Source organism: Lactuca virosa, chromosome 1 (assembly GCF_052849685.1).
Source record: "Lactuca virosa cultivar CGN04683 chromosome 1, Lactuca_virosa_CGN04683_v6, whole genome shotgun sequence".
Taxonomy (NCBI): Eukaryota; Viridiplantae; Streptophyta; class Magnoliopsida; order Asterales; family Asteraceae; genus Lactuca; species Lactuca virosa.
In genome coordinates, this window is record NC_136426.1 from 191,095,274 (window position 1) to 191,109,690 (window position 14,417).

The window sequence follows — 14,417 nt, forward strand, 5'->3', positions numbered from 1 at the left end:
GAAGAAGTTGACCTGTGTAGAAGGTAAGAAACCCTAAACCTTAAGCCCTAATTTTAATGAATACAATGCTTTAAAGATATATCATATTGATTGGTCTATTTGGTTTTCAGGAACCACGTCTATTCGGATATTCCGAAAGGACAGTGATGTTATTTTTTCTCATTGTGTGATAGTATTTTATATTTCCTAAATAGCTATATGTAGAATCATTAGCTAGGTTTGCAGGAGGTTCTCTATATATCTACCCTCTCTATGGACTAGGAGAATTACCTTAGGTATAATCAATAACAAAAGATTCGTTTATTTAATTATTTAATTATTTAATTTTCTATTTGAAAATATTTTAACTTTATTTGATAAAAGACCAAAATATTCGTTTGAGTGCAGTCTATGGTGGCAGCTACATGCTCAACAAACCAGAATGCAAGGTAATCCACAGAACTGGAATTCCGGATTCCATTCCATTCCAAGGATGGAATTCAATTTTGTTAGATTCCTTCAAATCCCATGTTTCATGAGTGAAGGGAATTCAATTTCATTCCATTCCATTCTTCATTTTTTTACAAAAAGACCAAAATATCCTTTGTCATATTCCAATTCCATTGACAGATTCAATTACTTTCAAAAAACAGGTAGAGTTTGAAGATGGGAAAACAATTGGTGTTACAACAGAAGGAGAAACTGCAAAATGCAAGAAAGTAGTATGTGATCCCTCATATTTACCCGATAAGGTATAAAATTTAATTTTAATAAACTTTTAATCTTACCTTTATCACTAGAAATTAAAATTAAAAAAAAAATCTCATTTGTTGAAACAGGTAAAAGCAGTTGGAAAAGTAGCACGTGCTATTTGCATCGTGAGTCACCCCATCCCACACACTAATGATGCTCATTCAACCCAAGTCATCCTACCCCAAAAACAACTAGGCCGCAAATCTGACATGTAATAATAACTTTTTTACCCCTCAAAAATAACATATTTACAAATTTTCAAATGGCTCTTAAGTTTTTTCTTTAGGTATTTGTTTTGCTGTTCATATTCTCACAATGTAGTACCGAAGGGAAAGTTCATTGCCTTTGTGACAACAGAAGCGGAAACAGATAATCCAGAAACAGTAATAAAAACTTCACTTGCTGATGTGGCTTTTCTAATTTTATTTTTTGTCTGTTATTAATATTTCTAATAAAAAAATCACACAAATAAACTGAAAGCCTAAGTGAGGGACTAAAGTAGACACTTCAGATAGTTGGTTGTTTAAAACAACATTACTATATACAGTTACTGTTGTACATTCTAAAAATCACACAAATAAAAGTTGTCTCATCATTAATTCTTTTCTTTTTGTCAAATTCTGTTTTATTTTGTACATTTTAAAGGCTTATTTTTTTATATAACTATTGTCTCAGGTATTCAATTTTAGCACAGGAAGATTAACAGATAAAATAGTTTTGGACAACAAGGTCAATTTAATTTTTGTGGGGATTCACATGTGAGTAGGCCTTTCAAACCATCTTGGTTTCATCTTACTTGCAAAAGTTTCTCCAAGTCATGAGCTTCTCCCAATTGTATGTTTTCAGGTCTGAAGATGGTGATGCAAACAAGTAAACATGGCTACACAATCAGTTTTCTTGATATTGTATATATGAAACTTTTAAACAAGTTCAAATTATGTAGTATGTTTTAGTAAACAACTGTATAAGATATTCAAATGTTTTGATATTGTATGATTTAATGTTTTTGTAGTTAAATTTAGTGTTTTTGCGCTTTTGTATTTGAGAAAACCGGAAAAGTAAACAAAAAATAGAAGCTGAATGTAAATTCTATACAATATCTATAGAGACGACTTTCTATAACCTATGGAGACGACATTTGTCGTCCCTATAGGTCTCGTTTCTTGTAGTGTAGCTACTTCAACACCTTCAAATCTTGTTTGGTTTTTACTTCCAGGAAAAAAGTAGCCAACAATCATCTGCAAACGAAAAATAAAAAACATAAATTAAAGTTAAAAGTTTAAACACAGAGCTTTTCAAAATCAAATAACTAAATCAGTATGTTCCAAGCAATGAAATCGTTCAAAATCAAGAGCGTACTCAAAACAAACATTCAAATATCAAAAACTAAAAAATGAAGAAATTTTTTTCTATTTATCCAGATCCATGAAATTGATACATTCAAATATCAAAATAATAATATAACAAAAGATTCATAATAATAAGATTTAAAAAAGAGAAAGCAAGTGGTTACTTTCTGCTAGATCCATAAGCATTCCAAATAAGATTCATACACATTCAACATTCTCGTTATTTTCCTGTAAATCCATACAAAGACCAAATTAGCAAAAATTATAGACACAACAAAATCAAAACCTGTAGATCTAAAAGAAATATGGATAAGGTGTGGAGATAACAAAATCAAAACCTGTACACACAAACATGACAGACACGTAGTTTAGAACCCGATTTCATCTCAAAACTCTTTGTCGTAACAGATCCGAAAACCCTTCCCTCTCTATCACACTCTTATTGGAGATTACATCTTTTTCCTCCGTTTTCTTAGATCTAGATAAGGTGTGGAGATAATATGTCTCCTCATATATTGACATCTCGTAAAGTAAAGTAGATCACAATGAAATATACAGCCATCTCATGAAAACCAAAAAAACATCTTATGCTAATATAACAAATACACAAACACTCCATAAAATAAAAGAACGACACAAATATACAAAAAAATAGGAACCGTCGAAGCAAGGATAAAGTTCCATGAGAAGCTCGTGTAGGACACGTAGCCACTATATATGAAAGATAAGCCCGGAAAAAATTACAGGTAGATTTGATGGTGGCTCAAGTGGATCTAGTAGAGAGGATGTTAAAGAAACAAAAAATCAGGCAAAGGGTAATATTGGAAGAATATAGCAACATTATTGAAGCTTGATCTGTCTCCTGAAACGATTTTGGGAGAATGTAGATTTTACTTGGAATATAAAAAATTTAGAAAGAGAAAGTTTAATGGTCGTGGGTATCAAAAAGTAAGAGATACATGATTGGTTATTTTTAAGTGACAATGATCACTATTTTATACCATTAGATGTATTAGATGTAAAATTAATGGTTGAAATTTAAGCTCCTTAGTTTAAGACTTTGGTCTTAAAACTTTTGAACTTTATATACTTATAAAAGAAGCATTTTTCCTTTCACCACATTCATTTGAAACTCCCATTCATTTTTCCTTTCATCACATTCATTTGAAACTCCCATGACTTTTCAATTTCTTTTTAATAATGATTATAAGTTGGTTAATAAGGTTAAATAAATATAAAACCTAAAGCGTAATTATATACAAACTAAATTTCAATATTAAAAGAATATATTTTCTTCTACTTATAAAGGTATATTTTTAACTTTTAACATATTATACTTAATTTATTAGGTCTAATATGTTGTTATATGTAAACCATTATCATTTTAAAGCTACAACTTTTGAACAATTTGTATAAAATACTTAAATTGTTAATTTAAATATAATCTTACATAATCAACTTAAATATAAATTTTAGTTCAACTTAAACAACCCAAAAAATATTTTGTAAATAGTTAAACGTGATAAATTGTAGTATATTTCTAATAATGATTATAAGTTGGTTAATAAGGTTAAATAAGTATCAAACCTAAAGTGTAATCATAAATAAACTAAATTTCACTATTCAAAAATAATATTTTTACTTCTACTTATAAAGTTATGTCTTTAACTTTTAACATATTATGCTTAATTTATTATATTTAATATGATGTTGTATGTAAACAATTATCAGTTTAAAGCTACAACTTTTGAACAGTTTGAACAAATTACTTAAATTGTTAATTTAAATATAACATTACAGGGTCAACTTCAATATAAATTTTAGTTCCACTTAAAAAAACCCAAAGAATATTTTGTGAATAGTTAAAAGTGATAAATTGTAGTGCTAAATGCAAAAACTAAATTGTAATCTCAATTTAACTAAAATATCTCTTAAAGATATTTTTATAATCGATAAAAGTTTTCAAATAAGTAGTTTAAAATAGCTTACAATAACAATAGTTAAAAATAACTCCATATAAATGATTATATTGTTACCTTTAAAAAAATTGTTTGATATTTTAAATGATTACAATGATAGAAATTAAAACGTCAAGCAAATAAATTTTAAAAAATTAATTAACAATAACAACAACTATAAATAACTTTAAACCATATATTATATTTAATTTTATTCATTATTAACCCACGGGTAGAGGTCATTCAAAAGATTAAGATTATGCAGTTTTAATATATTATATCAACTTAGTATACGAATTATTATATCAAATTTAACAACATTATTGTTATATTTAAAAAAACATATATTTGTAAAGATTCCAGCTATATAGATGCTTCTGCGCAACGCGCGGGCATTCGCCTAGTCTAATTATGTATTCATCATCCCTAATAAATGAAAATAATTTTTGCCAAATGTCATTCTATCATGCATTATGTCACTTGTCATTTTGTCATAATTTTGAGATATTTATTTTCCACTTGTCATTAGTTAATTTTTCATTTTTCAATATATCATTGATTTAGTTTCTATAAATTAAATATACCATAATGAATATTAATTTCAAATTTCAAATTTCATATTTCAAACTTCAATTTCAATTTTAAATAGATTTACAGTTTAAACCTTCGTATTTAATATTTAGTTTTTGCATGTTTTTTTTCTCAAAATTTTTACTTATTTCAAATTTCAAATTCAAATGAACTTCTTGTTTAATCAGTTGTATTTTACATTTTATTTTAATTAACTCGTATAGTATACAGGTCTTACAACTATATATATATATATATATATATATATATATATATATATATATATATATATATATTACATTTTAAAGTTAACCTCTTTCTTTGTTTAATCATTTTTTAAAACAGTTCATCATTTTTCAATCTTAACAAACATAAGCGTCATTCATTAAATCATCGCCCACTTTCATCACAACTATCAAGTACTAACATCTAATTTTTTTATAAAAAACTTTCCGAAAAAAACCCTACTAAAACAATTAAAGATTTAAAATTCACAATTTAAAAAATGAGAAGACAAAGGAAGGTTAAAAAAGTCTTATTATAGTTGAACTTAAATGAAAAGTTTATGAGTTTTGGTAAAAATGACTACCGATGAAAGAAATGTGACCATAAAGGCGGGTGGTTGTGTGTCGTTTTTAAAATTTGTTCTCAAGGTGAAAATTTCACTAAATGTCAAGGACCATATTTGTAATTTAGTCTTCCATTCCAGAAAAGAATAAAAAAAGAAATTCAAAAGAAACAAAACCGTGTTTTTTTTTTTTTTTTTTTTTTGGAAAGAACCCTGAAAATCCCAACGCGTAAGAAAACACCAACATTTTCGTTGTTTATTTATAGTCTCTCGCCCTCTCCCTTCCTTTCATCGTGGACTCACTGCTGACTTACTGCTCATCTTTCTTGGCCTTTGTCTCTTTTCATTTTTCCTCTGTTATCGCATTCAGGTTTATGTAAACTCTGCTCATCTTTACCAGCTACTTTTGCTTGTCTAAGAATTTCACTTATCAATCACAGATCACAACATAATCATATGAATTTTCATAAACAGGTGATTAAAATTCTGTTTATTTCAGCTACTTTTGTTTAGTTTACATATCAGTTACAGTCCAATTCTCGGATTCTCAAAAACTCCTTCCTTAATCACTCTATATTTTGAATTCATAAACACAATTTTTACATTTGGTTCTTTTTGAATGGTGTTATAGATCCTTAATTGTAAACCAAAAACTCAAAATCAAGAAACTTCAATTTACGATTGCCATAATTCTAGATTACCTGCTAGCTGATGTTCCCCTTGTTCAAAACTTGCGGATCTGTCAAGACAAATTAGGATTTTGCTCTTTCTGTTTGAAAGTAAGCTGGATTAGGTTTATGTAATTATGTTTGGAGGTACAAAACTGATAAGAGATTTCTTTGTAGATTTAAGACATATGATATGACATTGGTCAGCTAAGCTGATGTCATTTGTGACTTAAATCATTCATACCTTCCGGTTTCAAGTGTTTCCACTTCTTCCATAAGTTCTTCTACTTCTGATACAGAAAACAGTCTTCAAGTTCTATGTTTTGAAACTTCACATTTCTTGGTTATTTGGTGGTTAATTGGGTCAGCTGATAATGCTTCAGTTTTCACTTCCAAGGATGGCATCAGAATGGGATTAGCTGCTGACCTGGCAATCGCTTCTTAATTCTTATCTTAAAATGGAGAAGGAATAGCTTGGAGGAAATGTAAATCCCAAAGTCTTGAGGTCAGAATCCAAGGAAATACCTGTTTGTTGTAGGGTTCTGTTGTTGTCTCGGACCTTTTTGTTCTCAAACAACTAACCCTTCATGTAGTTCGCCTCCTAGGATAACTGAAACAGCCTCCATAACAGTCGGCTATGGAAAAAAGCAATGAAGTCCCAAAAATTGTATAAATGAAAACCTTATAGTTGATGCTAAACTTCAATGGAAAAGAAACATTATGAGGGAATTTTCACACCATAATGTAAATGGGTTACATGAGAGAGGAAACTTACCATGACTATCTCCATTGCCAATGGAGTCTCTGTTTGACACCTTTCTTGGCTGTATATCTTTTTCCTATTTTGGTAAAGTGGATTTGTTTCACCTACTAAAAGAATCAACAAATTGATATAGTTAGACAGAAGGCTACATGATCTAACTTTTAGGCTGCATTTGTCAAGCTAGATATACTTTCAAGGGCATTTCAGTTATGAGGATCAGCAGGGCATTTATGTCTTTTTCATACACGAGAGATCGAGAGATCAAAAATTGCAATTTTGTCCCAAGCATTACAATTTGTTCTATCATATCCTATCTTGCATAACAAACGGGGCCTTAAAGCTTTAGCAGACAAAAAGATTTAGAGCACTAGAATCCTCACTCACTATTTTTGTTAGTGAGTTCATAATCTTTAGGACACAAGTATTTACCACTTTGTCTGTGTAGATTTTGGTTCCAGCAGTGAAGTGCTGAACACTCCTTGTTCAAGACTTTTAGTTGTTTTTGGAATGGTATTTGGTGCTGATTTGTTTAATATGTAACTGAACTTCAAATGGATTTTATTTAGACAACAATAAGGATACTTATGTGGGTTTACCAAAATAAAATAGAGATGTTGTACAACAAACAAATTGGTTAGATATTTTTTTGCACCCCAACTTAGCCAAAAAAACTCAATTCAGTTAAGTGAGCAGCTACTTTTTAAATAACTCACATGGCAATGTAATTTTTATTTTACATCAATAATTTGCTATTAGCAGATGAGATTTAAGTTGCATATTGTAATCAATAATTTACTATTGTGCAGAGGCATTTTGTACGGGTGAAACCAACTTTCGTAACTAATAACATCTGAGGAGGAGTTTGAGAGCTCACTAAGAAACGTGAAGGGTCATCAACCCGTAATTTATTATGGTGGTTCTATCTGATCTTCCAGAAGGATCTTCATCTTCTTCATCAACTCATGGTCTTAGTTCATCAGCTCGTGTTCCTACTTCATCAACTCATGGTCATAACTCATCAACTCATAATCATAGATATGATGTATTTTTAAGTTTTAGAGGTGTTGACACTCGTCATAGTTTCACTGATCACCTTCATAAGGCTCTCATTGATGCCAATATCAATACCTTCTTGGATGATGAAGAGATTGAAACAGGGGAAGATCTGAAACCAGAACTGGAGACTGCAATTAAGGCATCTCGGGCTTCTGTTATTGTTTTGTCCAAAAATTACGCTTCTTCAACATGGTGTCTGGATGAATTGGTGTTGATCCTTGAGCAGCGTATCACATCCAACCATATTGTCATCCCAATATTTTATCATGTGGAGCCCACCGATGTAAGGAAACAACAAAGTAGCTTTGGAGATGCAATGGTTAAGCATAGACGGATGATGGAGGCGGAGACAAATGCAGATAAGAAAAGTCAATGGGCTCGAAAGATGGACCGATGGAATAAAGCGCTTATGGAAGTAGCTAATTTGAAAGGAAAGGATGTAAATGGAAGGTAACCACTTTCTTACCCATATTTCCATAATCCTTCAATTTTGTTTGATTAAAACATGTATGATAGTATCATGTTCTCCAATACATGTCAATAAGTTTCTTTAACATCATTTAGTATACATATATTTGATGTATTAGGATATAAATTTCACACATTTATTATGCATTTTGTGCTTCATTATAAGTTAGTTCATTTAGACAAACTATTTCAATTATTTTGTATGCTTTCTACTAAAAAACAAGATTTAAAGGGTTTTCTATGCATCTACTATTAATTATACCATGCCACCTTCAAATCATAGTGTCTTGTATGATAAATAACTTCTCTTACAGTCTTACCTTTAAGTAGTAAAAGATTACTTATAACTGGCACTTTTTTTCAACCACACCACAAGGATAGTTATGATGGTCTTGTGTAAACACAGTGAAGTTAGGTTACCCATTAGTGAAATCTGGTATTACATTGGCATCTTTTAACTTTTTATACATAAATATTTACGACCTTACACATTGGATTCCTGTATGGTTAGAACATAGAAGTGTAAACACAATATCGTTTTAATGTGAAGGACTTGATTATAATTATTAGTTATGATATAATTTTGATTTTGAATCGTTGGACAAATTAAATCTCCAAATCTGGTTTGTTTGTTTTGTGGTTCTTATAAAATCTGATTTCAGGCTAGAGACAGAGTTTATTGAAGAAATTGTGAAGGACATCCATCATAGATTACATGTACACTTAAGGAGCGTTGGACAACAACTTATTGGGATGGAAAATCATATTAACTTTGTAACTTCATGGTTGAAAGATGGATCCTCACATACGGCAGACATACTCACTATTTCGGGTATGGGTGGGATCGGGAAGACATCTTTAGCCAAACATGTCTATGGGTTATATTCTCATGAATTCCACAAAAGCAGTTGTATCGAAGATATTAGTAGGGCTTGTGATGGAAAGTTTAATGGGTTGCTTGATTTACAAAAACAACTCTGCAATGACATTTCAAAAACAAGTTCAATTAAAGTTCATGATGCTTTGGTATACACCTCAAAGATAGAGAATATTGTAGCTCGTAAAAGGGTGTTTCTTGCTCTTGATGATATCAACACTCTTGATCAGTTGGATGCATTACTTGGGAGCAAAGGTTTTCATCCAGGAAGCAAAATAATTATAACCACAAAGGAAAGACGTTTGATAGAGAGGTGTGCACTATTCAAAACAGACATTAAACCAAAGCATACAGAGCTCTTGCTTCAAGGCTTACATGAGACCGAATCATGGAAACTTTTGTGTCTCCATGCATTCAAATGCAACTATCCCAAGACAGGTTATGAAGGGGTGTTATATAAGCTTGTGAAGTATTGTCAAGGACATCCATTGGCTCTTGTAGTATTGGGAAAATCTCTATATGATCGAGATGTAACTTATTGGGAAGGGTGCATAGAAGGGCTAAAGAAAGAAACAGATTCTCATGTGAATAATGTCTTGAGAATGAGCTTTAACTCTTTGCCATCCAAAAATGATAAGGACTTGTTTAAGTATATTGCTTGTTTTTTTGTTGGAATAGATCGAGATGTTGCTGAAACAATATTAAAGGCATGCAATATAAACATAAGATCTGGAATCCCGAATCTCTTCGACCGATTCCTTCTTACAATTGGAGGGAAAAACGAATTGAAGATGCATCAGTTGGTTCAAGAGATGGGAAGATTCGAAGTACATCAAGAATCACTTGACAAGCCATGGAAGCGAAGTCTATTATGGTGTCATGAGGAGTCATTCAGAGTATTAAAACAAAAAAAGGTAAGAGGTCATATGTGGTTTTAAAAGTATGCATGTTAAAAATATTTTGTATGGTCTTAACTTTTTATTTACATTATGTTTCTTCTTAGGGTAAGGGAAATCTTGTTGGCCTTGCCCTTGACATGCGCATGCTTGAGAAAGAGATGTTGGGTGCATCATATAAGCTAAAAACAGATGCATTAAGTAAGATGGATAATTTGATGCTATTACAACTCAATTATGTTCACATGAATGGGTCTTATGAGAACTTTCCACCGGAACTAAGAGGTTTGTGTATGCATGGGTTTCATTTGAAGTATATACCTTCAGAACTACCTATGGAGAATCTTGTTGCTCTTGACATGTCATATAGCAATATTGAATCATTTATCGGTTGTTATAGTAATCCACAACGACTTGAGAAGAGGCAAAAGGTAACTTATCTTCATTTATTATTTTTTATGCTTAGTTGAATTTTACTACAGTTCTAAATTCTTCCATTTTTTATAGTTGGATGGATTATGCTTTAAAAACAAAAGGTTGCTTGGATCATTGAAGGTTCTTAATTTAAGTTTCTGTAAACAACTTTGTAGTCTTGGTGACTTTGACCAATTCCCAGCTCTGGAGAGGTTAATAGTCAGAAATTGCACTGGTTTGCTTGAGGTTAGTGAATCAATTGAGCAGTGTGTTGAACTTGCCCTCATCGATCTAAGCTACTGCAAGCAGCTTAAAAACCTTCCAAGAATCATAGGCATGCTAAAGAAGGTTAAAACAATGTTGCTAGATGGTTGTAATCTGGGTGAATCTCAAACTGAGGATACAAATTTAGATATGGATTCACTGGACATGTGCAATGCTAACAAAAACATTAGCATAAGCACAAGAACCTCTTCCTCCACCTTTGTGGGTGCTATACCAAGCCGTTTGAAGTTTTTTTCAAGTTCTTTGCCAAGATCTCTAGTAAGGTTGTCCCTTGCAAATAATAATTTGTCCACCGAATCCTTTCCTATGGATTTCAGTAGTCTGTCCTTGTTAAAGGAATTATATTTAGATAATAATCCTATCCATTCCATGCCCAATTGTGTGAGAACCCTTCATAGGGTTGAGATACTTAGTATGCGATACTGTAATAAATTGAAGTCAGTCGAACTTCCTCCACACACACTAAAAGAAATGTGGCTCCATTCTTATCCCGGGTCTTTAGAAAAAGTTGTATTTGATCCTGAAATGTCCCCCCTCAGGTTACTTTATTCTTCAAGAGTTTTCACACGTGGGCCGTATGAAATTGAAGGCACGCTGAAAATCCAAGCAATGATGAGTGTTGAGGAAAAGGTATTACGTAGCTTGGGCTGGATTAATTTACTCCATAACAAAAGGAACGGGGGAAATAATCCTAGGGAATCTCAAATGCAGGTTTTGTCCAGTTAACTGTCTTTCTTTATTTGACTACATAAAATACTATAATATAATCATTTAATTAAGATGTTTGTATTTGGCAGATGTTATATGAATTTGGAATATTCAGCACAACATATGACACAGAGGAGATGCCGAGTTGGTTTATTCATAGAAGCGCAGGGCCATCGATATCATTTACCATCCCATCATCATCTCCAAACAACCTCCTTAAAGGAATCAACTTCTGCTTTCTGCAGACAGGGCGAGTTTGGTATGAGAGGCCTTTAATTCTACTTGATCATTTCCCCATTACACTGATGGTCACAGTTAGTAATATAACAAAGAACAGTATGTGGATATACGAACATTACGGGATGCCATTTGGTGTAGGGCAAGAGTGTTGGGTGGTGTTAAGTCATTGGATGTTTGGGATGAATGAGATGGAAGGTGGTGACCACATTACTGTTACTGTTACACCGCCACATTTTGAACTTGTAAAGGAGTGTGGGGTGAGTCTTGTGTATGAGGATGATGGAGAGAAGATGGATGAAGAAGAAGAAGATGTGTTGGGTTATTACAAGTCATGGAATCACATAATTGGTGGAGATCTCTCTCCTTTTCAAACAACTACAGGACAATACATCCTGGACCACGTGCACTTTTTTTCACATGGCATTCAATTGTTTCCATATCATCGTAAATTCATTCCAGACGGCCCCAACTTTCAAGGTAGGTGTGATTTTTGTTAAATATATTTTATTCTCATGTCTTATGTATAATGACCTACCTGACGCATCACCCACTTTCTTTAAATAGATGGACAATGACCCACTTATTTTAACAAATGGATCATAACTTAAATCTTTTAAACAACTGGATCATATATATATTATTGATATTTATTGACCTATAAGATAAGATTTTTTTTTATAAAATGTAAAAAATAAAAGTTGTACTTTTAATTTATAAAATGAATAGACCCAAACATTGATTCAAAAACGGGGACAGTTTTGGTCCCAGGGGTATTTTGGGAAAACTTTCCTAATTTAAAGTTTTGAGTTAGTTTAGGATTCCAATTAGTTTAGTATAAATAGGATATGGTTGTGTGACGTTTTTAATTAAGTTTTTTTTCAGTCTTTTCAGTAATAAAAACTTGAAGAACAAGTAATTTTCCCAGATTTCTATCCTCCCCTGTTTCACTCATGCTCTGTTTCTTTTCTGCACACAGCTGAAGTTTCCATTCTGTCATAATCAAGTGAATTGATATGGTGTGGTGGCATCCATTTTACCCCACCCTGAGGAGTATTTAAACTTTTCATTTTCTAGAAGATTGTCAGCTAAGAAAATTCTAGTTGCAAAAACTATTTGAGAGGCCCTTCCTCTTGAAAGAATGGGAAAACCCTAATAAATCATTAATTATCAGTTACTTGTTTCCGGTTGTGAATTTCCTGCTTATTCTCTTTACTCTGTGTGGGGCTTATCAGCACACTCAATTGATCAAGGCTTTTTTGATATGCTGGATCACATAAATATACCTGGACCCAATTCGTACAACTACTTTGTCCAAGTGTTTTTTTTTTGTGAATAATGATTAACACATAACTTTTTATCTGTTTTCAGTACAAAAGGAATATTGTTGGTTCAGAGCTTTATCCCAAAGGAAGCCTGACATAAGTGGTCGCGCACATGAGGTATACTTTTTGACACCCAAACCTTTTCTCTCATCGCGTGAACAAAAGGAATACACAACCGAATATTAGGAATCAAAGTTCTCAATTGGTTTAGGGTGTAACAAAATAAGGGAGTTATAACCTTTCATTGAATGCATTGAAGTGGAAATATTAAAATTTGGAATCATTGAATATTACAAATATCTGTTCATACCATGTCTAAACACTAAGGGTCAAAATCTAGGATTGAATTCTCACCATTCCCTGTACTTGTCACAGTGTAATATGCAATTGGGACCAATTCATAGATTAATCATCTTCAGTAGATTTCTTGGGTAAATTCTATGTTAAAAACAAACTATTTCATTTTGGAAAACAACATGAAATTGTTTAAGCATATTGCTTGATTTTAAGGAATCTTATTGATAGATTCATTCTTAGGATAGAACCAAGCAACATGTTGAGAATGCTTAAATTGCTTCAAGAATTTGGAAGAGATGTGTCACTAGGAATCATTAATACTGTTGAATCAAGAAAATGTAACATAATGTATACGCTTAATGTATACGCTTCCAAGTAACTATCTGTTTTCATAGCATTTTGTATTGTATCCTGTATAATATATAACTTTTAAAATTTTCTTACTTTTCGTTTCTATGTAGGGTGAGGGGGGATCTTCAAGGTCTCATCCTTCACATGAAAAGGATTGAGAAAGTGAGGCTACATGACTGGCATGAATTGAAAATAGATGCATTCGGAAAATGGGTAGCCTGATGCTATTGCAAACTCAATTGTCTATGACCTACTTTTCCAGAAGAATTAAGATAATATATACCAGCCTCTACTACAAAATTGAACACATTTGGAATTATATGTTATTTCCCCATGATTCTTTTAAGCATAGGTATCAAAATTAAACACTTCTTGAATTGTGTGCTATTTCTTGATCATAATTTGAGCTGAAATCTTGACCGTTGCCTTATCAACAATGTCTATCGTGTGTATGGACTCAAAAGCTCAAATCCTTGATAGGATTCTATAATTTATTTGGATACTACGTAAAATTCACTTGCTACACCTTAATATTTTAAGACTCCGATTCTGAAAGATGAGATTTCTTGTATCATTTGTGTTTTTTTTTTTTCAGAAGCAACACTTTTAGGCCGCCCCTTTTTCTCCACCACACGAGACAGGATAGTAATAGTATCACATATTAATTTGTATATCTTATCTTTACCGTCCTCTATATCTTTAGTGTTACTATTTGTTGTTGTCAAAAGAATATCATATTCTCATTGATTTTTATTTTCCATCTCATCTTGATATCCTATCAAGTTATCAGTAGTGTTTTTGCAACAAAGTTAGACTTACAAATATGGTCATTTGAGGCTGAAAATAGATCATCCACATCAAGTTATCAGTGGTCTTTTTGACCACTCTCCTTTAG

At 31.9% G+C, this 14,417-nt stretch overlaps 2 protein-coding genes across 8 annotated transcripts; both read left to right on the plus strand.

Annotated features, from left to right (window-relative positions):
* The first annotated feature begins 401 nt into the window (after window positions 1-401).
* LOC145107881 (guanosine nucleotide diphosphate dissociation inhibitor 2-like) lies at window positions 402-1,768 on the plus strand. Of its 3 annotated transcripts, XR_013708014.1 has the most exons (5): window positions 402-428; window positions 633-731; window positions 819-943; window positions 1,408-1,490; window positions 1,579-1,768. XR_013708014.1 is itself a non-coding variant. In XM_079044847.1 (4 exons), the coding sequence occupies exons 1-4, from the start codon at window positions 405-407 to the stop codon at window positions 1,433-1,435; spliced, it is 276 nt and encodes a 91-aa protein (XP_078900973.1). In that variant the 5' UTR covers window positions 402-404; the 3' UTR covers window positions 1,436-1,768. The 3 variants fall into 3 exon arrangements, 2 of the variants coding, with proteins under 2 accessions (XP_078900973.1, XP_078900965.1); XM_079044847.1 differs by having other exon boundaries at window positions 1,408-1,768; XM_079044839.1 differs by lacking the exons at window positions 1,408-1,490; window positions 1,579-1,768 and adding an exon at window positions 1,019-1,319.
* A 3,667-nt stretch (window positions 1,769-5,435) lies between these two features.
* Window positions 5,436-14,151, plus strand: LOC145163476 (disease resistance protein RUN1-like). Of its 5 annotated transcripts, none has more exons than XR_013739699.1 (9): window positions 5,452-6,350; window positions 7,415-8,114; window positions 8,795-9,923; window positions 10,013-10,336; window positions 10,413-11,315; window positions 11,402-12,029; window positions 12,921-12,991; window positions 13,633-13,874; window positions 14,118-14,151. XR_013739699.1 is itself a non-coding variant. In XM_079082332.1 (9 exons), exons 2-9 carry the CDS (start codon window positions 7,519-7,521, stop codon window positions 13,678-13,680), a joined length of 3,423 nt encoding a protein of 1,140 aa, XP_078938458.1. In that variant the 5' UTR covers window positions 5,452-6,350; window positions 7,415-7,518; the 3' UTR covers window positions 13,681-13,959. The 5 variants fall into 5 exon arrangements, 4 of the variants coding, with proteins under 4 accessions (XP_078938452.1, XP_078938458.1, XP_078938440.1 ...); XM_079082332.1 differs by lacking the exon at window positions 14,118-14,151 and having other exon boundaries at window positions 10,413-10,867; window positions 11,144-11,315; window positions 13,633-13,959; XM_079082326.1 differs by lacking the exon at window positions 14,118-14,151 and having other exon boundaries at window positions 5,436-5,547; window positions 13,633-13,959.
* The last annotated feature ends 266 nt before the right edge of the window (window positions 14,152-14,417 follow it).